The sequence below is a fragment of the Athene cunicularia genome (genome assembly GCF_003259725.1).
Source record: "Athene cunicularia isolate RWA chromosome 3 unlocalized genomic scaffold, athCun1 chr3_part1, whole genome shotgun sequence".
In the NCBI taxonomy this organism is placed as follows: domain Eukaryota; kingdom Metazoa; phylum Chordata; class Aves; order Strigiformes; family Strigidae; genus Athene; species Athene cunicularia.
In genome coordinates, this window is record NW_020799097.1 from 19,403,559 (window position 1) to 19,427,020 (window position 23,462).

At 37.5% G+C, this 23,462-nt stretch overlaps 1 protein-coding gene across 2 annotated transcripts in view; it reads right to left on the reverse strand.

Annotated features, from left to right (window-relative positions):
- Positions 1–202: 202 nt before the first annotated feature.
- The window catches only part of TRAPPC12 (trafficking protein particle complex 12), a 54,222-nt gene continuing 30,962 nt past the window's right edge, over positions 203–23,462 (reverse strand). The window contains exons 6-11 of one of the 2 annotated variants that reach the window (XM_026844829.1): positions 19,664–19,736; positions 15,904–15,977; positions 8,058–8,156; positions 3,701–3,801; positions 2,815–2,902; positions 203–1,397 (exon numbers count right to left, since the gene is read on the reverse strand). In XM_026844829.1, coding sequence (XP_026700630.1) covers positions 1,203–1,397; positions 2,815–2,902; positions 3,701–3,801; positions 8,058–8,156; positions 15,904–15,977; positions 19,664–19,736 — 630 coding nt within the window. In that variant the 3' untranslated portion in view covers positions 203–1,202. Of the gene's footprint in view, positions 1,446–2,814; positions 2,903–3,700; positions 3,802–8,057; positions 8,157–15,903; positions 15,978–19,663; positions 19,737–23,462 lie in introns of both variants that reach the window. The other variant, XM_026844827.1, reaches the window with a different exon arrangement.

Consider the following 23,462-nt stretch of genomic DNA (forward strand, 5'->3'; position numbering starts at 1 on the left):
TGCATCTCCCCATTTGTTTCCACTCTGTGTGGCCTAACCCTGAGATACCTCTGCCTCAAGTCTCTCCATCCTTTTCCCTAGGAAATACTTTCTGCACTGTGTTTTCACATGGTAACAAGAACTGAGCTGAAATGGGTTGTGCTTGCACTCCACCTAACTGGCAGTGCTCCTTTCTCTACCCAGCAGAATGCCAGAGTGGAGCAGCTTTGCCTGTCTACACTGGGAGGAATCCACAGGCTCCAGGGCAGGCATGAGGAAGATAGTTGTAGTATACTAAGAGCTGAAATACACATGCACAAGTGAGGCTGTTCCTAGAATAACCTTGTGGCATCTGCTGGTGACATCCAAGTAGAGATGTTGGCCAGACAGTGGGAGGGAGGAAAAAAGTATAGAAGCAAGCAATAGTTTGGGAATAGAGAAATCCCATCCACACCTTTCCAGAATCCAAATGCTTTAACCTGAAAGATTAATGGTATCACAAAGCCAAGAAATTATAGAGAGACCATTTAGTATAATTCAGATGATACGGTCCCTCTTACTGTGGGACATTCATGCTGGGGGGGACGGTATGACTCCCTCACATGCCATCTGGACAACCTGCTTTAGGTGGCCCCACTTGACTGGGTGGTTGGACCAGATGACCTCCAGCGGTCCCTTCCAACATCAACCACGCTGTGATTCTGTATTGTGGTTACTGAGCGAGAGCACTGGACATACAAAGGTGTAATACTCTGTAGCTGAATGGGGGCAAAATGGGACACACACAGTAGAAGCAAATGAAGAGAAGCGCATTCAGAATTTCATTTCTATAATACACATACTGATACTCTGTCAATAACTCTTAACTGATGAAATCAGCTCATGTGATTTGCTCACTAATTACTGAAAAACTGTAGCAATCTTCAAGACAATATAGGGTCAAACTCAGTATTTCTTATCAAAAGAATCTGAGTAGTTGACTATATATATATCTAGTACACTGTAATGAAGAATAACTAAACAGTAATAGACTTGTAGGGGTGAAGCTGGCTCTAGGTCAGCACAAAGTCTTCAGAATGATAGGACTGTTAGAGACAACAGATTCTGTAGTAATGCCACTGAATAGTCATAAATGAATAGATTTTATTTCACATTTACACATTAGCAAGAGTATATACAATTTAAAAAATCAGCCTTGCTGGAAAAAATTAGTTTGAAATTATCTATCCTAACTTGAGACACTGAGTATTAAAGCTATCGCCCTCTTTGATAGCTACAGCCTCTAAAAGTGCCTGCTTCTTCTGCATACTGCGAGATGATTCCAGTTCATACATAGTTGTCAAGTTGAAGAGAACGCTCTCGTGTAGGTAGTGTTTAGGGTCCTGCTGAACCATTCCTTCCAATTGCCGGAGGGAATCCTTCAGTTTTCCCAGATAAAGAAGACAAACAGCCGCATTGTTATTAGCCTAGAGAAAAATATATTGTAAATAAATAAATGTGTGTATATATATGTATGTATGTATTTACTAGTGATGAGAGAGAAGGAAAAGATGTCTAGTATCTGGAGTTACAACAGATTTACTATGTGCTAAGAATTCCTATTTTGTGTGTGCAAGTAACTAAAATACATTATCAATCCTTTTCTTCTTGTTATTCTCAAGATTTATCCTGTGCCAGTAGGACCTGCTGACTCCTAAGAGCTGAAACTCTAAGAGACTGAGTCTAAAATGAAATATATATAGTATAGGACATTAGTCAGTTAATTTTGAAAGTCAATTGCAATAGATTCCAGAAACTACATAAGCTTCTGCATGCTGTCATTTTCATAGTTTTTTTTTAATGACTTCACTATATCTTCAGAAGTGTTTTTCTTTCTGCTTACATATAGATCCACATAAGCAACAGGAAGAAATTACCTTATCACAAAGGCATCTACAACTGACTTCAAGTAAATTCAGCAGATAGGGCAGTCTAAATACATCATAAATGATCAAGTCAGGTTCCATTTTCTTCTCTACACAAAACAGGTTTTATGAGTTACCGGAAGATTCCAACAGTACAAAGTCATATAACATGTTTAGCAGCAGAAACTTTCATGCTTTCTGAAAGCTGCGGATAAGGAACAACACAGCCTTTTAAAAAAAATTATTTTTCTCTCCCTTCAGGAAACCTTACTGATCTCATGTGATTTATAATACATACTATTTTACACCCTGCAAAATGATGCAATTCATATGCTTCTTAAACTCCTTCCCCTCCGTCTTTAAATGGCCTTGGATCAGGCTACTGGGGGTAAGCTGTCTCAGTTCTCGGGAACACTCTTTTATGACCATGCCCTGAAAGCTGTCAAATGTAGAAAAAACAAAAGTAAATAGCTCTTCTTTGATCTCTTCTTGTGATGGGAATCCAAGGCTCTGATATACAACGTGTTAAAAATGTCATGTTTAAAATTACAATATCCCTTCAATGTTGTGTGAAATCAAGTTAATCTTATATACATTGGCAGCTGCTGTTTCTTTTTCTGACACACATGTCTACGCTAAAAACAGTGCATGCAAAAAAAAAGTGCTTTTGCGAAGATCCTGTAAAACATCATGTTTTGGAATTTCTACATGCATGCCTAAGTATTCATGCCCTTCATACAGACCGGTTCTTCATTTCCCATCACATTTTATATCTTATCCTTATGTATACTAAAACCCCTTTGGCACACATGCCACATCCAATTTTTCCATATAGCTCTGAGCATACTCTGGGTACTAACTAAATCCACACATGACGCATTATGAGAATAATTTAGGTGTTCATTATAAATGTAGCAATTTGGAGATTTACCACAGCATTTGATGAGTCGATCCTTAAAATTTCTGTGAAAAATCGATGAGCTTCTGCAAAATTATTCTGACCAAGGTGGAGAAATGCTCTAGAAAGTAAGTGACATATGAATGAGTTCTACTCAAAAACCCAAGGTAGTAATATATTTTAAAAAGAATGGACACCATTTTTTATTTTTCCTGTTATAGATGTGAGAGTTTCTGACATTTGCTCTTCACGGTGTAATTACAACCAGCAAGAAGAAACTGATTTACAGACAAATGGAATGACAACTTGGATCACTGGGCTATTATATATTCTGCCGACCAAAGCAACAGTCCACTGTGATTTTATTAATTTAAATGCAGATACTTTATTCCTGGAATTATTTCTCTTTATGAAATTAGCCATGCTATATAATTTTCAGTGCACTTTTGAATAGTATTTTCTAAATATATTAAGCCAATATGCTAACCATTACAAACTGAGTCCCCCATCATGCAGCTTGGTTTACTACAATGTATTTCGGCATTCTTTGAAACTACCAGGTGGTACCTTTTAGCAGATCTGACTATAGGATAAGGGCCCAAAATAGCATCTCCTCTCCTAAGAATTATTTATGCAAATGTATATTGAAAAAGCAGAGTAAAAATATGCAATGCCTGGAAGAATGAGGAAAAGCTTTGTAAAATCAATGGAAGGATCACAATTTCAATCCAGGATAATATGACTATACCAAGTAATACAGATCTCCTGGGTCTATATGCCATTCAGTCTCACTTATGACAGATGTAGTTACATAAAAGAGAGAAATAGAATGGGATTGTCTCAAGGGTAGTTTAATGCTCACAATGCATACTTTGCAAATCTGTATTTTAAAGTTTCATTTAGCTATTAAATTATCTACCTGTTCATTAAAACCATAATTTGGCTCTGTAGTCCATCCAATTTGTGAGTCGCTTTCTCAACGTCTTGAAAATATTTTTCTGCAGTTTTTATGTCTCCAATCTAGACAGTAAAATCATAAGAAAGTTACGACAATAAGAAGAAAAGAGATCCAGTCTGATTATATCTGTTACAAAGGATAAGAACATGAAAACATATCAAAGTCCATTAATTGTCTGGCACCAAGCTGACTGGGTAATACCTGTTACCAAACAAGATATTTGAACAACCACACTAAGGTCATGAAAAGAAGCCCAGAAGCATGTGCAGTTTTATCTAAGGCGTGTTTCTTAGCTGTGGATTGTGAAACATTCGTGGACTGTATGGCAGAGGTGTCCCACCTCCTCATTTGTCTTTTTTGTTGTAACTGACCTGCAGAGTTTATAAAATTTGCTGAAAAGGAGAAAACGTCAGAATTACTTCCGGTGAGACTGGGTGTTCCGCTGCAGGAAGTGAAGAGACATTGTCCAGAGGCAGAAACTGTCAATAGGCATAACTGGAATAAGAGTAGCCTGGAAGGTAGTGTAGGACCCATACTTGGTCAGCCCCCAGCCTGGGGGTCACAGCCAAGGACCACAGGATGACTTCAGTGCATGAGACTGAAAGATGTCAGAAAACAGCCCCAATGCAAAAGGTCACTAAGGCTACTGGGGACTCAGTCCATTTGCAGATTGAAAAATACTGGTGAGTGGATTGTGCAGGCTGAACAATTGAGGGATTTGAAAGCTGACATAACGAGGAGCAGATTTAATGGGAGAGGGTGATAGGGATTCCTAGAAAGGAAGGGGAATTTCACCGAAGGGTATGTCACATACATTGCTATTTGGGATGAAAAAAAAAAATCTTTGAAGAGAACTCTTTGGTAAGTAAGTTAGCAATGTACGTTTTATAGAAGAATACACTCATACTTTTGGTAAGGTTTCACAATAATTTTGGGCTGGAGAGATGAAAGGAAAAGAAAACTTAATACTTGGTAAAATAAATCTGTCAAAAGGAGTAAAACTAAACTAGTTCAGGAGTGTAAAGCCATGGAAGCCAGGCAGCCCTCAGGTGGGGAGATGCAGGGGGCCCTCAAGAGATCACTTGTTTATTCAAGAACAGGACCAACATTACCAAAACCGTTTTCAACGTATGTATTGCAGTCTCCTTGAAGCTCTCAGATGGTGAATATTACACACAAAACTTATTCCAGAATTCTTACACACCCGTAGTATTACAAAGCACACTCTAAGTCTATCTTGCTGCACTTTTTGCTCCAACATTTTGTCTTATCCATAGTGGTCAGGGAGGACAGTACAGCTCCTCTCTTTTAACAGCCTTTTACATATTTGAAAATTTTTATTGCACTTTCTCCTATGTTTCTTCTTCTAGAATGAGAATCAATTTTCAAGCAAATCAGTGTCCACCCCTTTCTCATAGATACTGCTTTCTGGATTCTCTGATCATTCTTGCTGTTTTTCTCTGAACTCTTTCCTGTACTTCACACCCTCCCTGAGTGCCCACTGATCTCCAACTAATTTCTTGCCAGCAGTGAGAATGGAAGAATTACTTTATGTTTCATATATTAAGTTTGCTTTTATGCCACAGTATTTTGGAAGTCCTATTTGTTTACCCATGTGTACTTTGATTAACCATAGCCTAATTCTTTTTTACAGAACAGTATCTCATTAGTTGTTTCCCATTTTGTATTTGTCTATTACTCCCAGTCTTTGGTAGTATTTTGCCTTTGCTGTTTGAATCACAGACAATTTAACATTTCAGTTTCTCAGCTTGTCAAGATTATTTTGCATTCTGATCCTGCCCTTCATAGTGTCGGTACCATTCCCAGCTTCATGCATTTTACAAGCACATTTCTATTTTCATCATACAAACACCTAATTGAAAGATAAGAACACCACAAACCCTAAAGGGATCCTTGTGGAAAAGATCATCCAGCAAATCCTTCTAGTCTTCCAGTGGATGACTTCCCCAGAACACTTTTCAGACATAGCAAACATCCATTTTAAGGTTTCATCTAGATTTCTTCCCAACTTGCTTATGGGACTATCATAATGACAGTATCCGAAGCCCTACTAACATCAGTTGTATGACTGGTACTGTTTTACCTCTAACCACAAGACCCCTCCCTTGACAACCTGAAGAAACTATTCTTCTTTACATTTAGGGGATGATCCAATTGCACTCAAAGATGCCATTGTCCATCTACCAGAGCATTGATACTCTAGCTAACTAAACAGATTAATTTCTCTTGCATATCTGGGCTCAAACAAAACAAACATTATTAATTCTAAAAACTTACACATTTAGTTATAATGACAAAAGATACAATTTATTTCCATAAATAAAGGTGTAAACCATCAAGAAAATAGTTACTTTTAACTAAAGGATAGTTTTTGGCACAAGTGTAAATGAATCCGTCCTTGAATATTTTTAGCCTGGAAATTAGAAGGAAACCCCTCACCATGAGAATAATCCATTTCTAAAGCAAACTACCAGCTTGCTCCACTGGGAGCTTGATGAGTCCAAATCTAATATACTTTGAGATTAATCACACCTTATTTGTGTTCATGAAGAGTTCTTACTTCTTCGCAGCATTTTGTGTCTTCTCAGTAAACATGTCAAGTGTTTAATTCTCATTTTTTACCATGGAGGGGAAACAGTTTGGGTTTTTTTGGCAGAACATTTAAAAGAAATAGGTGTAATTAGTCATTAAAATGTTAAATATTTAAAGTGGTCTTCATCACTTAATTTTATTTAACTTAGTTCAGAAAACATTAATTCAGTATCTAAGGATAATAAGCACTTTGGATAAAAAATAAAATTCCTCTGTTAACCTCAAATAATCATATCCTCTAACAAGAAGCCTCCAATATACTATGAGCTTAAGTTTGTTGTTTGTCTGTAAACCAATATTATTTTTCTTAAGTAATCTTAGGATTTATTTATTGCATTCAACTCTGTTTAGCACAATCTATCACAGAGGGTAAGGTCAGGTATCTTTCCACTTTCTAAATTCTTTAATGTAGTTATTTAAATAGCAATTTTGGATAGGTCAGGCAGCAAGCAGAGCTTGTGTGTTAGCAACACACAATAATATCTTAGAGACTAAAACGTATTCACTTCATTTCCCCATTTCATGTGAATTTCTGTTTTACAGGTGAGGTGATTGCTGACAGAATTGCAGTGCTCTGAAAATTTCTCTGCCATAGCCTCCATCTTTTCCTTCATTCTCCATTTCTCTCATCCTCCTTTCCTATGTTGAGGCAACAGCTGAAGGATGTACATCAGATCTAGGCCTCTTTATGCCCCACTACATGTGAAGATAAAGACGACAGGGTATCTTAAACCAGTAAGCTCAATTTAATTAAGAAAAAAAAAAAATCACACACAATGTAAGGTTTTATATGTTGAAAAAGGTTACTTTCTTTTACTATTTAACTCCTGAACTTACTCTTGATTCTACATTATTGCTTTGTTTCATATGTGTTATGTCTGTTGTCAAACACTATCTCTGACTGGTAAGCAGCTAAAATCCGTCTCCCTTGTGCCTCTCTTGGATAATGTTCAAAGTTAAGAGTACAGTATGAGGTTATCTGGGAATTGCTACCTGTTTTTGAGAAGATGTGTCATTTGAATATGAGAAAATTGCTTTCCCATTTTACCTGCAAGATGTTTATTTTTTTCACACAGTACCTCATCAACAGTGCACACACACCACACCAAGGTCTTACCAATATGATGGTGCCCAGCCCTGCAACACATTTCTTCTTCTTTGAACTTTCTGGGTTTTTTACTTATTATGGTAAGTACATAGCTACATGGAAATTTATTATACTTGTGTGGTCCTGTTTTTTTCTTTTAACGTGCCCTTCCCTGTCTTTTCAAGGATATAACCTGGAAAAAAGAAACTCAAATTTTTTCGAGATGAAGATGGCAGTTAATCGGTGCGACTGAAAGCTGTATGCAGTTTGAGGCAGTATAAATGAGATTTTTTGTGAAATTCTGGCTCACTGAAGTCAACGGGAGCTTTACCATTACTTTCAGAGAAAGCAGAATGTTGCTTTGATTAAATTATAAGCATAATTTTCTACAGCATGATCTTTATTCACTAATGTGCATGCATGTACTTTTAATATTATAAGTACTTTACCTTTCCTAACTTCATCTCATAATCACGTGGTAGAAGTTTTTTTTGGTTTGACCACTGCCTCTACAGTTTGATACACACGCTATAAAAAGTTAGTTTTAAATGCAACAGTTATTCACTACATAACTGTTAACAGCAGTATTACCTAGTATATTTAGAAGAAAATGCGTACCTGAAGGAAAATCCTTCCAATTCCACTCAACAGCTGAGGCTCTTGCTGTGGGTAACATTTGAGGACGGTGTGATAAGCATCTACAGCAAGCACATAGTCCTAAGGGGTAAAAAGCACAGGACCAGATACTTAAGTTCAGCATTCTTCAGCCTTTGTCACCTTCTTTTTAAAGACATATTCAAACAGAATTAAATTTGCAACTTGTCAGTGGGACAGAATTTCTACCTATTAGTGTAGGCACTAGTAGCTGACTACGTTAGTCTCTTCTCATGTATACTAGAACTACATACAGAGAGATCTTCCTTTTTTTTTTTTTGTCTTTTTTTATTTTTTCCCCAACTGGATCATATTCTGTTTGTAGCTAAATGCCAAGAAAAACAAAATCTGAACATTTACTCTTCAGCTTAGATATGATTTAGAATGAAAGTCAAAAGCCTTCTGTGTGACTGGGGTATACACACTTGAGAAATGTGTCATGTTTCAAATATATGTATAATTTACATGGTTCAACAAACTATGTTCCGACGCTTTGGGAACTGCTTGTGCACATGCTTTTAATTTGTGAAAAATATAATGTGTTAGCATAAGCAATTCATGCACATTTTCAGATGACAAACTAGCACTACTCTATTCATCTACCCAAATCCTTGTTCCCTTCTACATTACCATGTAAAAAAAAACTATGAGCAGGTAATCTAAATAGAAAACTGATCTGGGCTAAAATCAAGTGTGGGATGGGTTGGTTCTGAGCTGCAAGAGGCTTTGTAGGTGACCCCCACACAGAGACACATCCACAAAGACCATGCTGCAAGTGGCAGATCTGAGATCTGCCTGCTTGAGAAGCAGTGCAACCGTACCCTCTAGATAACGACCAGTGACAGGAGATTAAACAAAATCATGGTCCCATTTCTACAAGAAAGAAATTCCCCTGTGACTGGTTACTGCAGTCCAGCTGCTTCATGGTTAAACAGCAGTAATTCAATGATCTAGGCAGTAAGTGACTTCTAGAGCCTGGCTACATGCATGGTCTTTGGCAGGCACACATGAGAAGCTTTGCATGTGCTGTTTATGCTGACCAGAAGACATGCAGTAGTAGGTACATTCACACGCCACAGGGTTGCAGTAGCCTCAGCTATAGCTTCTTAGAGAAATCCCAAGCAGAGGCAGAGCAAGCCTGCCTTTGCTTATAAAAGCCAGGCATATGCAAAGACAGAAGACTGTGCTGTACTAATTTGGTGCTTCCTGACAGTCCTACCCTTCACCTAATACACAAATTAGTGGTAGGTGTTAGGAAGAAAAAGACATCAAAGAATAATATTTTGAAACTGCTTCAAAACTTCAAAACATCTTCAGATACTCTCTACCCTACCATGTTTCTTGGTCAAATTATAATACTCATTTAATTTGTCCTAATGCGATCACAGCTACTGGTAAAGATACATTTTCTTCATCTCCTGCTTAGTCTGAGGCGGCAATGAATTTCTTTTCCTGAGGTTGCACTTAAAAGGACTGAATCCTGTGTCCAGCTCTGGAGTCCTCAGCACAGGAATGACACGGACCTATTGGAGCAGATCCAGAGGAGGGCCACGAGGGCTGGAGCACATCTCCTATGAAGAAAGGTTGAGAGATTTGGGGTTGTTCAGCCTGGAGAAGAGAAGGCTCTAGTGAGACCTTATAGTGGCCTTCCAGGGACTCTTTATGAGGGAGTGTAATGATAGGACAAGGCATAATGGTTTAAAACTGAAAGAGGGAAGATTTAGTTTAGATACAAGGAAATTCTTTACTGTGAAGGTGGTGAGGCACTGGAACAAGTTGCTCAGAGAGGTGGTAGATGCCCCATCCCTGAAAATACCCAAGGTCAGGCTGGACGTGGCTCTGAGCAACCTGATCTAGTTGAAGATGTCCCTGCTTACTGCATTGGGGGTGGACTAGATGATCTTTAAAGGTTACTTCCAACCTAAACTGTTCTATGGTTCTACTTGACCCATGCACCAGGTCAGATCACCCTTTAAAACATATTGTTTCATAAACACAAAAAAAAAAAAAATAAAAAAAAAATCAAGAGAAGTCTTTGGAGTCTGACCTGTATATGTGAGAAGTTACACATCCTATGATAGTAGAGGCTGAGTTAAACAGCCCAGGAGGCATGCTGCAGGACCTTTCTTTTGCAAACAACTTGTATATTGTGGGTATAATGATTAATTCTGAACAGTTAATTAATAACATTTAGAGTTATTAAAAATCTAGTATGCCAGGCCCTGTTCATGCTTATTGGACATGGAAAGAGTTCAGAGAAAAGACAACAGGCCATACACCCCAAAATATATTTATTTACATTCAAATTTATTTAGCATTCAGAACTCAAATGGGATGAAATTTATGCTACCAAAATTTTTCATAAATTTATGACTTTGAAAAAACTCAATTTTCACTGTAGCAGCTCTCACTAAAGGAATTCATTGATCGTGGAGTCTCACTATGTTAGACAGGCATAAAAAACTTGGAATAGGGACCCTCTGAACTGGCTCCTGAGAGGAATCCCAGCCACGCTTGCATTAGCTATTAATACCTGCAAGACCATCACTTAAAAAAAAATCTGAAGAGTTGTCTATGATTGTAAATTTTATCCCTTCAAGCACAGAATGTGCTCACTGGAGAAATAATTTTATTATATCGAATTCTAGCTTAAGTGCTCAATGTCTTCCATTCTGTGGTCTAAAGCTGCTCCTGACTCAGTACTCAGTCTCATGCACACTCTAAGGCTTAGGCTACACAACAAAGATGCATAGTACAACCATGAGGGATGGGGGCTCTATAGTCACATACCCAAACTGATGTAGAAACAACTCCCAGGAGATCCTGCAGTTAAGCTGATAGAAAAGTGCTTCTGTCAGCTTAGTTTACAGCCTAGCATGATGTGACTGCAAAGAGTCTTGGCCAGAAGAAACTGCACGAGGGGGCACTGTTTGCACAATTATAATACCACAGGTTCCCTAGTGGAAGTAGTAAGTAGACAGCCTTGGTAGGAACAAGCAGCCAAGTAATGTCTTGGAGGCCCACTCTGCGAGGGCTTCATGGATTTGGCCTGGTCAGGCAAACAAACCTTCCTCCTCTTTTGCATTACCTATCAAGTGACTATACATCACCATATGCATTATACCCAGGAGTACATAAACACTCACACCTCCCAAAATGAGAGTAGAGGTGAAGCATTAAGAGTCTATGCACTGTATTCGTGGATATGGCACCCTGTTTCCATATGATGGCAGAGCACATAGCATCTGAGCTTATCCACCCCATGCCTTGCAGTACTTATCACAGGAGTGCAGCCCATTTCTTCCAGGTGGCAAGAGACTAAATTATATGTCCAAAGTCACTCCTAAGCATAGGCAATGATTGCCCCAGTATGAAACCATAAAACATTATCACAATATCCAGGTTCACTTCTAAATACAATCTCATTTTGTAGTTACTCCAGAATCCCACAGTGAAATTAATATGCATTTACTTTTCTCCCCACAACTACCATGGAAGCAGTAGTAGGATACTCTAGAAATCTACATGTGACACAGAATGATATTATTCCATGGTAAGTTATAAAAGCATCTTATTTGACAGTTCCTTCTGAAGGAGCATATTGTAAAGTAGGTAAGATTTACTCTCATTTACTGAAGACTTTTCATTCTCAGATTCGATAATGTGACATTGTATCAGAAAAACTGTCTGTGAGAATGATAAATATACCCTCCCAGAGGAGCAAAATCTTGGTTGATACAAGTTGTGGTTGTGAAAAGTAAAACATATGAGGTACTACTGGTAAAAAACCCCAACAACTACAACTTGTGATCTTAAGACTTAAAGATGGGGCTGATGTATTGTCATGGTCTTCAATTTCTAAAGATTGCAACCCTTCAGATTTTCCATACCTTCATAAAAAAATTCCCAAAGGAGGACTGAAGTTACACAATTCAGGATATGAACGAGAGCTGGTCTATTGTTTTATAATTCAGTATTTCGTTTGGAGCGAACATTAAACATACTCATCCAAAATAGTTCTAGTAAGCTATTGGATATACTTGCACAAAAAAGGCCAGTTTGGTTTGTTTTTCCTTTGATGCACTGCAGTACAACTGTATTCCCCTTCATCATCACCGCATTGTACATTTTCATGTTTCCTTCACCACCACCTTAAGTACTTAAAATATTAATTATGAGATAATTAGAAATAAGCATAAATGACCATGATATGTAGAATGATGACAGTAGGTTCAATAAACCACAGACTAAAAATCAGCTTTAGTTATACAAAGTGTATAGTTCAGAAATACTATATTTTGCAAAGAGAGGACAGGGATAACTTATCCTTCCTCTCTATCTAGTGCTCTTGTGGAAGGGTTATGAAAGCAGAGATTGACAGCGTTATGAATCCAAAGAGCAGTACTGCAGCACAGTTAGGTAAAAGACGCAATTATTCATGCAGTCTTTCTCCTTTAAATCATAGAGGAACCAAAGTCCTTCGGCATCAGTCCCCTGTGTCACTAGTACAAGCTGTTACCTCCTTCTTTGTAAAGTTTTAATTGTATTAGACTCAAATTAAAATCAATTCTAATGCTTTTGTTTTTATGAAGGGCAACTTCTACAAAAGCTAAGACAACATTGAAAAAAATCTAAAAAGTGCAAAATGTGCCTTTAATTAGAGTACATTTATAATATATATGGAAAGTACTTAAGTGTTTATTCCTCAGAGAGGTAAAAGCCTGGTAAGATAATGTCAAAAGCGATTTTAGCTCAGATGAAAAGAACTTTAAAAGTTTTCAAGACACTTCCATGGTGATTTAGTAAAATGACAGACGTTTTGCAATTAGATTGTTGAAATGAAGCAATATGCATCATCAGTTGCATTTTAAATGAATATTCCCTTATGCTGCTATATTCAGGGTACACTTTCATAGTTACTTAAGTCGATGGTTCTTGTAAATGGAAGTCTACAGTGACCCATGCTACATGGTCTCCCCTTCCCTTCCTGCTGTATTTCCACTTCCTTAAGTTGACCCTTGTTCACACAAAATGGGAAAAGACAATTCAGTTGATATGACTGAGATCCACCACTTCTTTGTCAGTTGGTTAATTCCAATAGTGGTACATGAAAGGAAGCTAGAAAATACATTTAAGAAAGGTTGTACAAAGAAAGGGGGATGAACAGGAAAAAAACATTGAGTAAGGCTGCCTTAAACTGCCACCGAACTGTATCACTGGTCACACAGATAAAGGGACACAGCAGGCAGAATTCAGTACCTACAAAAGATGGTCCCAGGGTAAAGGAGACTTGTGACTAATTTCATGTGCCACTACAGGTTTCCTGCACAAGTCTGGGCGAATCACTTCTTTGCATCTCACTCACCTCCAAAAAAATATACCCCTCCATCGCAGTTTAATGAGATGTTTAGCTATGAAACTAATGAGGCTATATTTAAAAAGACAAAAATCATTGTGCAACATAAACAGAATTCTTTGAGTCAGATTTATAATGCAGAAGAGATATGACATGAAATGAACCTAATTAGAGCTGAGGATAACTGAAGTAGATTTAAATAGTTATAGGCCCAACAGTAATCAAAGTCTTTTTTTTATTTTCAAGAGTCAATCCTGACAAGATTGCCCCCTATTAAATACTACCAAAGTTTTTTGGCCAAAGAAAGAGGTTAGTGAAAGATAAGCAGTTTCTCTTTTTTCATACTGGTCATATAGTTTTAATTTAATAAATGATTATTATTAATCTACTAATAGCACAAGCTATTTCATTCACCTAACAGTACTTGGGGATCTAATATGACCATATTGCAATATTGCAAATGTTCACTAGATGGCAATAGATGGCACTGACTTGGAGAATTAAATCAGCTTTTTTAAAAAATTATGTACACTAGAAATACTTGTATAAAAACAAATGCCATTTTTAAAGTGTATTACACAACAGCAAAAAAAAATGGTAGAACTGTTCCATTAATATAATTGTTCATGGGAAAATTAACAAAAGTGTGTTTAAAAATTATTTGAAGAAATAGTTCCATACTGAATACTCTAGAAGGTGGAAAAGATGATTATAGCGTTACTTCATGTTAGGTCTTAAAAACATTAAATTTATAGATAACCAGTATAATTCTCTCACAGAGGATCTGTCACAAGCAGAAAAATTAACTTCATATACTACTCTGATTTTAACTGCAACACGACTATGACTGAAAAATCTTTCTTAAAAACTCTCTACTACTCTATATAGGGATATTTCTGAAAACGGAGAGACTCACAACTACTCCATAGCCAATGCACTGAAATGCAAATTTCAGATGGAAGTGATTATGCATTAACGTGTGTTTGTGGGTAATGTGGAAGTTATTATGGAACCATAAATTTCTAACTTAACTGCAGTGAGATAGGCCCTAAGTATAATTGGTCTTAAGAAGTATGTAAGTTGCAGTATTTCTGAAGTACATTTCCAAAAAGGCGATAATCGGTATTCACCAAAGAAAATAGCACTAACAGGACCAAACCAGAAAAAGGGTAAGAACTTTGCATGTACATGGATTTGTGTGTACACAGAAAAATACTCAAAGTGTTAAAAACAATTCACAGGCAAAAGTAAAGTGAACTTCTTGAAAAAGTACATTTCCATATATATTCTGCTTTGTTTGGCATGGCAATTCATGCTTTTTTCCACTTGCTTTTTGAAAAAGAAAATTCCGGAAAAAAATGAAGTATCTACTTCAAAACACAAATGCTTACTAATTGTTAAAAATACCTCATGGTTTAATGGACAATTATTTCTGTTCAAGAAAGAAATGTTCTGTTCACAGTATCATTATGGATTCCATTTCATGTAAAGCAGTATTTGGGTAACCGAAACTTATGTAAAAAATACATGCTTTTTGAGATACTGTAATATTAAGAACAGACTCCCATTTGGGAAGTAGCTTAGTAAACATCAGATGGTCAGGTTTGGCATGACCTTGGGCAATTGAAGAGCAGGGAGCAAGGAGCACAAATCTTGGTCTGTGAAGATTATACTCCTGACAGCTCTGCTCAGAGGCTGTTGCTGCTAGTTGATTTGTGAAGTACAGTTAAGCTCAGGATAACAGCAGTTTGCTGCAAGAATGGCGATATCCCTGTTTTCCTGACAATGACATGAACAGCGAATGGCAGAAGTTTTATTTCTGCTTCCTGAATACAAGGAGAAGCTAAGAATGTTGCACCAACTGGAGCAGGATTGGTTAAAAAATGTAAGGAGGAATCAAAGGAAAAGAAACTAACAGGGGAAGCTAGTTACGCTTGCTTTTATTCCCTTCTCTTCCACCCCTACCCAATAGTGAGGATTTAAACTTGAAAGAAGCTATCTTACAGTAGAGATAGGCTGACAAGGGAGGATGTATTTAGACATTCTGGATCTTCATCATATACAAAGGCTACAGTATTATTAATCCTCACAAACAGAGCAACATTCCTAGTGCACAGTTTGAAAAAGACGGAGCACATAATTGCTTTTAATTACAGCATTTAGTTAAGTGTTTAAAAAAATTCAATTTAAAAATGCAAATTCTGTATTGTTATTGCATGTTCTCTAGGATGATTTGAGAAGAAATAAGTGCAGATATGTTCCCAGAGAACATTACTGCAAATAGTTATCTATTAAATAAGACATTATTAAGTCTAATTAATTCTTCACTAAGCAAAACCTTCATTTACAGTCAGGTGGTCTTCCCTTATCTATGCACCAGAAATTCTCTTTCACTTTCTCTGACATTCTATTCTGGAAAATACGGTACCTCTGCAGTTGCTGCCACCCACGTACCTTCATCATTAGCAGACAGTTTGCCATGGAGTACATCACCCGGCCCAGACGTGACCTCCACAGCTGAACAGAGGCTGCAAAATAAGAGCAGCTTGTGAATTTGCACAAATAAATTAGAGGTTCTTTCTTGCCATCAATTATTGGTCCTGTGTATTATGATTTTGAAAGATCCCCCTCGTTAACACCGCTGGGTTTAAGCCTAGAATTTTTAATTCTCAGCCATGCTGCACCATCAGACAGAAAATTCTGCACCTCTCTGAGGGAATTGCTCAAGCAGCTCTGGGTACCATACACAATGCAACAATACAGAGCAATAGACAGTCGCTCAGCTCTGAGCTCAGGCCAAATATTAAACACCAAAAGAGGCCACACATTTTCCAATATCAGAACAAAAGGTGCATAAAAAGATTCAAGTGATAATGAGCATCAGTTTAAAAACATGTAATCTACAACATTAAATGTGATAAATTAAAAAAAAATCAAACACAGCTAAAATGTCATTTCAGAACCAAAACATACAGGGTCAGAACTGTCTGAGTCTGGGACTGTTCGTGCTTGCCTCTGGCTTAGAGATGTGCTGGAAAAAATCTGCCAAGCCTGTCTGCTTTCCCCATGCTCCTGGAGCTTGCAGGCATTAAAAGCTGCAGCAGCAGATTTCTCTCTCCTGCTTTGCCGACAGACTCCTGATGTAAGAGATGTTCACACAGATCCTTATTTTCTCTTGTGTTACAGTACCATAGATCAATGCTAGAAATAGTCCTCTAATCCTCAAAAATAAACATTAGGAGTATTAATTTAGTACATTTGGAAAATAAATGTATCTCAGCTGTCAAGGTCACTGTAATGATTTGAAAGGGGGGGAGGAAAGGGAGAAGAGGCTATTTCAATGAGATTGTGGTAACTGAGACCACTCATTTGTATCAGTAGTGTAGTCTCTGATGAAAGCATGGCAGGTCACATAGATAATTCTTTCAGCACACATAAATGCCATTACAAATAAGAGAGCTTGGTGAAATGTCTACTCCCCTTCATAAAACAGAAAACTCCTTCAATCCTCTCTAACAACAAAACAAAAAACCAACCTATGGATATTGCCTAATTATCTTTGTCAAAAGAGAGGCATAATATGGGCCCCAAGACTGAACCCAGTATTTCATCCACTGTACCCTAAAATCATTCATTACTCCTAGCTTTTGTTTTAGAAATTCCCCCTTGACCACATAAGCTCTACATTAATGGAGAGCATGCTATAAAACATGAGCAAGTATTTTATGATACTTCTCAATTTTTCTTTTCTTGCGGGCATCTGTAAAATTAAAAACTACTCTTTATTATTTTACTTGTTAATCTCTCCTTTTGGCATATCCTCCTAGTTTGGTAACTACATTCAGATTTTTAGGACTCGGGTGACAACAAATTAGATGTTGATTCCTGCAGTGGAGACATCTAAGTTTCCTAACAATTGAATAGCACCAGCTACGATTCTGAGAAAGGACTGCAAAGCAGACAGACCAGATGTTTTCAGTCTGTGATATAAACTGAACAGGAACTCGGTCTGGAAATTTCATAGCCCTGTAGGATAAGGCTTCTTAGCACTGGCAGAAAGGGGTTAAAGAAAACCTGCAAAGCAGTAAACAAAACTGAAAACCCAACAGCCTTACTGAAATGCCTGAAACCCACTCTGAAGGTCCATGCAGACATGCTTCCACTCTAAGCATTTGTTTTAACTTATTTATCAAGGACTCTGTACTCCACACTGCCATCATTTCAATAGGAGCTCTGTACACTGCAAAGTTGCAAAATTGGCATCTTACAGAATGTGTTACCCAGCAAGTGGTGCAATGCTAAATCTCTGCCTGTTGAAAAACTGGCAAAATGAGGTGCTCTGTTCCAGACTAGAAGAGATGTACATGGTAACTCGACTGGTGTGGCACCTTCTTACACCAGCAATAAGGAAATTACAGGCTAAGCATAATCCCCGTAATGAATTAAGGCTGTCTTCATATAAAGTTAGTAAGGTTTGCTTCAGCTAGTTTCACATGAAAAAAAACCAAACCCATTATCAGCCTCCTGGAACTCCAAATGCAGCAAAGAAACAGACAGGGAGCAGACCTGGCTGACCTCCAGAGACAACCGCAGTCAGTACTCTGCAAAGGTCCCATGGGCTTTCTGGCACTTTTAAACCTACAGGCAGCTGCACAGTAGACATACGAAGATCTCCCCAAGTTTTCAGCAACCTTGTCCCTTGGTAACTACTGGCTGCTGCCTTTCCAACTATGCCTCCTCCTGAGCTCATCTCAGCTCTAAAGCAGCAGCAGAGTGGAAAAGCAAGGAGGCAGAAACTCATGAGTGCTGCAGGACACAGGATTATGACACAGCTAGAAAGAAGTCCTTGTACCTTAGAGGGATCACTGGCTTGGTTTTAAAGGGGAAAAAAGGAAAAGAATGTGGAGATAAGGAGGACAAAATTGACAGTAGAAAGGAGACAACAGGGAAAACTAAGAAGGAGAACAGAGACAATAAGAATAGTGGATACAAGGAGAGAACAACAGAAACTCCTGGAACACTGTGGATAAATCTTCAGTATCAGGTTATTTCTCTCTTCCCTAATCCATTTGAGAAAAGTAGTAAATGTATTCATTTAACTATATTTGCAAATACCTTTATGACATATGCTGTTCACATGTGTGTTCACTTTTTTAATGCACCATCTAGATATGCCCTAAGTCAAGTACAGTAACATATTAAAGCTGTTTTACATCCAGTGAATTTGAAGACCAGGCAGAAGAGTTCAGACAGGTCTGCACCCTTCCATATAGACACTCTTTTAGGGAATTATTTATAATATTTTAAAATTATGCTAACAACTCTACTCTGCCTCTTCCTATCTCAGAGGAAGACTTTTACTTCCCACAAGCTCTAGGTGAATGTTATCCTAGAAGGAAGCTGGTAAGACTCCTTAGACTGTTAGCTGAAGCTGAAAGGTTTTTGGTTTTGTTTTTTATGAAGTTTTTAACTTGCTAGGCACCATGAGTGGTTCGTGTGATCCATAAAAATGAGGAAAATCTCTTGTCCAATTCTTAAGTGTACTCAGGTGACCACATTAGTATAAATTTTGTTAAAAAAATGTTTGGACAACTAATTTTTCCTGATGAGCCTTCTTTATCCTATACCATTGCAGTTAAACAACTAAGAAGGAATAGGAAAAAAATAATTGCATATGAAACCATTAAAATGACAATGTAGATTAGTATTATCTGAATCTTATTCTAAAAAGAGACTCAGGTATTTCAGGAGTTTAAGTGCCATGCAGCTACAGTTAGACTCAGCCATCTATGTAGCAGCATCCTAGGCCAGTGTAGCCCTTGTATAATGGCAGTTTGATCTAAAAAAATTCAGTGGATTTCAGACATGAGGACCAAGAGGAGCCAGTCAGCCAAGGCTTAAGATGAAACATCCATTTAGCTGCAACAGCAATACATTTATGTATTAATCACTAAAGGATAGCAGCCATGTGCTTTGTTTCTTCTAAGCAGGAAAAAAAATTTGATTTAGTGCATCAGTTTGATCAAGGGCAAAACTGTGAAATTAATTCCAGCAAATAAAAGTACAAGCTGTATCATTTCAGAAGCTAAGTAGGCTATGAGATTACAAAACTACTGTTTTACCAACTCTGGGGCAGTCTTGTGAAAACTCTGGCATACTTAGGCAAGTGATAAAAACACACTGCCTGTGAAAAAAATGTTTGAAGAATACCTACCTTGTCTGTTCTCCTGTGTAATGTTAGTCATACTTCCATCTTCAGCTAAGCCTTGTTCCAAATTTTCTAATATCTGTAGTAAATTTTATAAAGTAACCAACATGAGTTTAAACAGCACTATATATTTAATGAAGATTATCTATAATTGACAGACTATATGTAAACCAATTCATTCAGGAATGCTTCACTTAGGTACAGTTCAAAATTACTGATTATTACCATATCTAGATAAATTGCACAAAGAAAGCCATTCTACAGTAGAAGGATGTTAGAGTTCAGGTTTATGATACTTACAGAACATTAAATGTCAGCACACTCTAGGGACATACATATTTTGTTAGGCAATACATGAAATATGCTTCACCAGAGAATGAATGTTAATGACCACAAAGAAAGTCAAACTGATTTTCCACAGAAAGCCACTGCCTCCTGACTCCCCCACCCTAAGTATGGGCTCTGGTTTTAGCCTTTTGTCCTTAATGAGGTACTCTTCTTGTATTTTCCTTCTCAAAGTTTGGGGTTTATCCCTTATTTTTATTTATTATAGATTTCACATCATGTAAATTGTTGAATGAATTAACGTTGCTTTATTGGAGGAATGAAGAATGAAGGTGCATACTTATTGAAGCTTGTGTCTCAAGTACTTTTAAAATATGTATGCAAGGTTCCATTTGAAATGCAAGTAAATTTGCCGTTTTCTAATCCCATTACAGTTTATCCAAATTTGTATTCTGATTGCCACAACCACCCCATTTTTCCTGTTACAGATTCATAACTTTGGTTATAGAACAATGCTCGAGATTTCCTTAAAAAAAAACCCCAAAAACATTAAGGCCACTTGCTCTTTAATCAGTTGCTGTGGTTATCCAATTAGGGAAATACAAGGGACTGTCTCTTCTGGGGACTGAGTTCATTTCCAAACACAGAGCTCTCAACTTTTGCCAGTGTAAGAAGTAATTGTTTTTTCCTGCACCAGCAAAGCATTCCAGTTGTGCTCAGTGCTTTGTAAGCAAACACTTAAAAACAACACAGGAAATCCTCCAAAGCAAAGACAGGTAGAATTAATCTGGTTTCAGACAGCATGTTGTTGGTACCTTCTACAGCCAATGAAGAGCAATCGGTACCTCCAGGAAGCCAGTTCATGCCACCTATTGTAGACATTAGGAATTGCCCTCCAAGATACCAAGCTCTTCACAGACTAGAGTGAAAGCTTGAAGTTAGGTACCATAAATGTAGCTACAAGGAACTTAAGAGCAAGGAAAGACATACGATGAAATGACAGCAGTTACCACATGCCAGCTGAGCCAGGGCAATTTTCCCTGGTAAGAATTGTTAGCCCATGACGAATACAAGTAATATGATTTAGTGTTAACCTCGTTCACAGAGGGCTAGGCTAAGTTGCCTTACCTCAGATTTTGAGAGGCTATAAACGTACACCAGTAGATACTGCAGCTTAGTTGATAGGTGGCAATTTATGAGATCGCAGCAGCATGCCTGCAAGACTGAATCTCAGTCCCACTTTCAAAAGCAGTGTAGCCACTCAGAAATCACTTAGAAACCAAAGCACCACATTTCAGTGTTAAATGCCTAGTGTATAATGAGGCACCTTGTCAAGAGAAAAAAACCCTATTCTTCTCTTCCACAAACCAAAACCACTTTATCATCTATTTTCTGTGCAGCCATCATCTTTCTCTTCCTCTGGAAAAAGTCTAGTGATCACTCCTCATTCTCAATAAGGCTTGAAGTTCTTACTCTTGAAATGGTCTAAACGTAACAAGGTACCTTCATCAATGAGGTATGCTGTCTTGTTTAAAAAGACAATGGGTTTCTCTGAAAACGTGCTAACATCATCAAAAAAGAAAGAATTAAATATTAGCATACAATTAGAGTATTATATTAACCATTCTGTGACGTTACTTGGGGATATCTAGCTGTCACCTCAAGCTCAACGTAATTAAAACAGAACTCGGTGCTGATTTGAGGCTAATTGTTTTATTCCCCAGGTTTATTTCCTTTTGCCCTTCTTAAGGACAGGAACATCACATGCAGTTTTTCAGTATTTGGGCATTTTCCTAGTTTTCCATGAACTGTTTAATGATAACATTAATGATTCTGGTAGTTCCTCAGTGTAAGCTATCTGGGTTAGTTGACATCTTAAATTTTAGCAAATCCCCTCATCCCCCTTTTCTACAGATGGTAAACTATTTATTCTAGCAATATCATATGGGATAGCTCTAAACATGCTTGTTCCTATTATAAAGAGAAATATAATTGAAAGCTTCTACCATTTACTTTAAACATTTAGTTTTACATATGACCTATGCTGCTTCTTGTTTTTAATATTTATAAATGCACACTCAATAGTTTCACTGGCTAGTATTACTTCACTGAGTTCTTCGGTTTCATTCCCTATCAATCACCCGTATACTGTAACACTAACCTATGCACACCACCAATTGCATTCCTAGTTTTCTATCATTAGGTATCTCTTCTTAATACTTTATTTCTTCTTCCACAACTTTTCACCAGCATTAACTTCTTACTCAAAACAATGTTTTTTGGTGCTTCTGGAATTGTGGCTTTTTAGTACTCAGACTGGTGCAGGATCATTTCTACAAATTCATCAAACAAGGGGTTAAGCAAATACTCCCTAGACTGAAGTAATGTATGAGAAACAGAATACTTATGTGACTTTAGTAGTGAGCCAGAACTGGAAGTTGAATGAAAATAAATCCCAAAAACAATTAGTAGCTAAGAGACTGAAAATTTAATCAATTTGGAAGTAAAACCAGAAGACCAGGAGATACGAAGAGTGTGTATGGAAGGGCCAGGGAAGAACATAACTACTCATGAAGGAGAGTGGTGGAACTACAGAGGGAGTGGCTGATTGGACAACTGTCACAAAGTTAATCTTGAAAAGTTCTGCAGAGGCTTTTTTAGGAAGCAAGACTGTTAACCTACTTGCCACTGCTCCATCCACCTGGTAGAAGATCTTGCCCAGTACAGCTCTGACACTTGAAGGATTAGGGTTAAGAAGTGAAATACACTGCACTATAAGATGTGTGCATTTCCAGGAGCTCTCCCTCAATCAGCTAGGAATCTTCGGCACAAACAAGGGAGGAGTTTAGATTAAACCTGACTGTTGTTCTTTTCATATTTTGGTCTCCGGGTAAGCATTTATTAGCATGTCCTCAGCATTATGAGCACTAAAGTGATCATGCCTATGTTTTTAAATGAATACTTAAAAAGAACAAACCCTTCCGTGATTTAAATTACTACTGTTATTCTTACTGCTTGGCTGTTTAGAGACCATGTATCTGAAGGCAGAATTATAAGGGCAACAACTCATTGAGGCAATTCACATTGCGAAGCCCAGCAATAACACAGAGACAGTAACAATTTCACTGGATTCCTCCCACAAACTATAAGACTCATTTGGTGCTACAGATATTTCTTTCTGAAATGTTGAATGTATAGACAGAGATGTAAAATATGCAACCAGGTCTTGATTACAAATTTTCAGGAATGCTGAAAAAGGTAAAAACATTCTCCTATCCAGGGAAAATGAAAATGATGGTTTTGCACGCAACCTCCAAGCCTGCTTCAGGTACCAGAAATATGTTAAGTAGAAGGCGGCTGAAGAGATCAGGTTACCAAAATAGTGACAAAGTAAACATGGTTAGATCTTTAAGTTGAATGGCTAATCCAAACTTAACAAGTGTCTGTAGAATGCGTACAACAAAAAGCAAAATGGAATTTAGCAAGTTAAAAGGAAGTATCAGATAGGAAAAAAAGCATA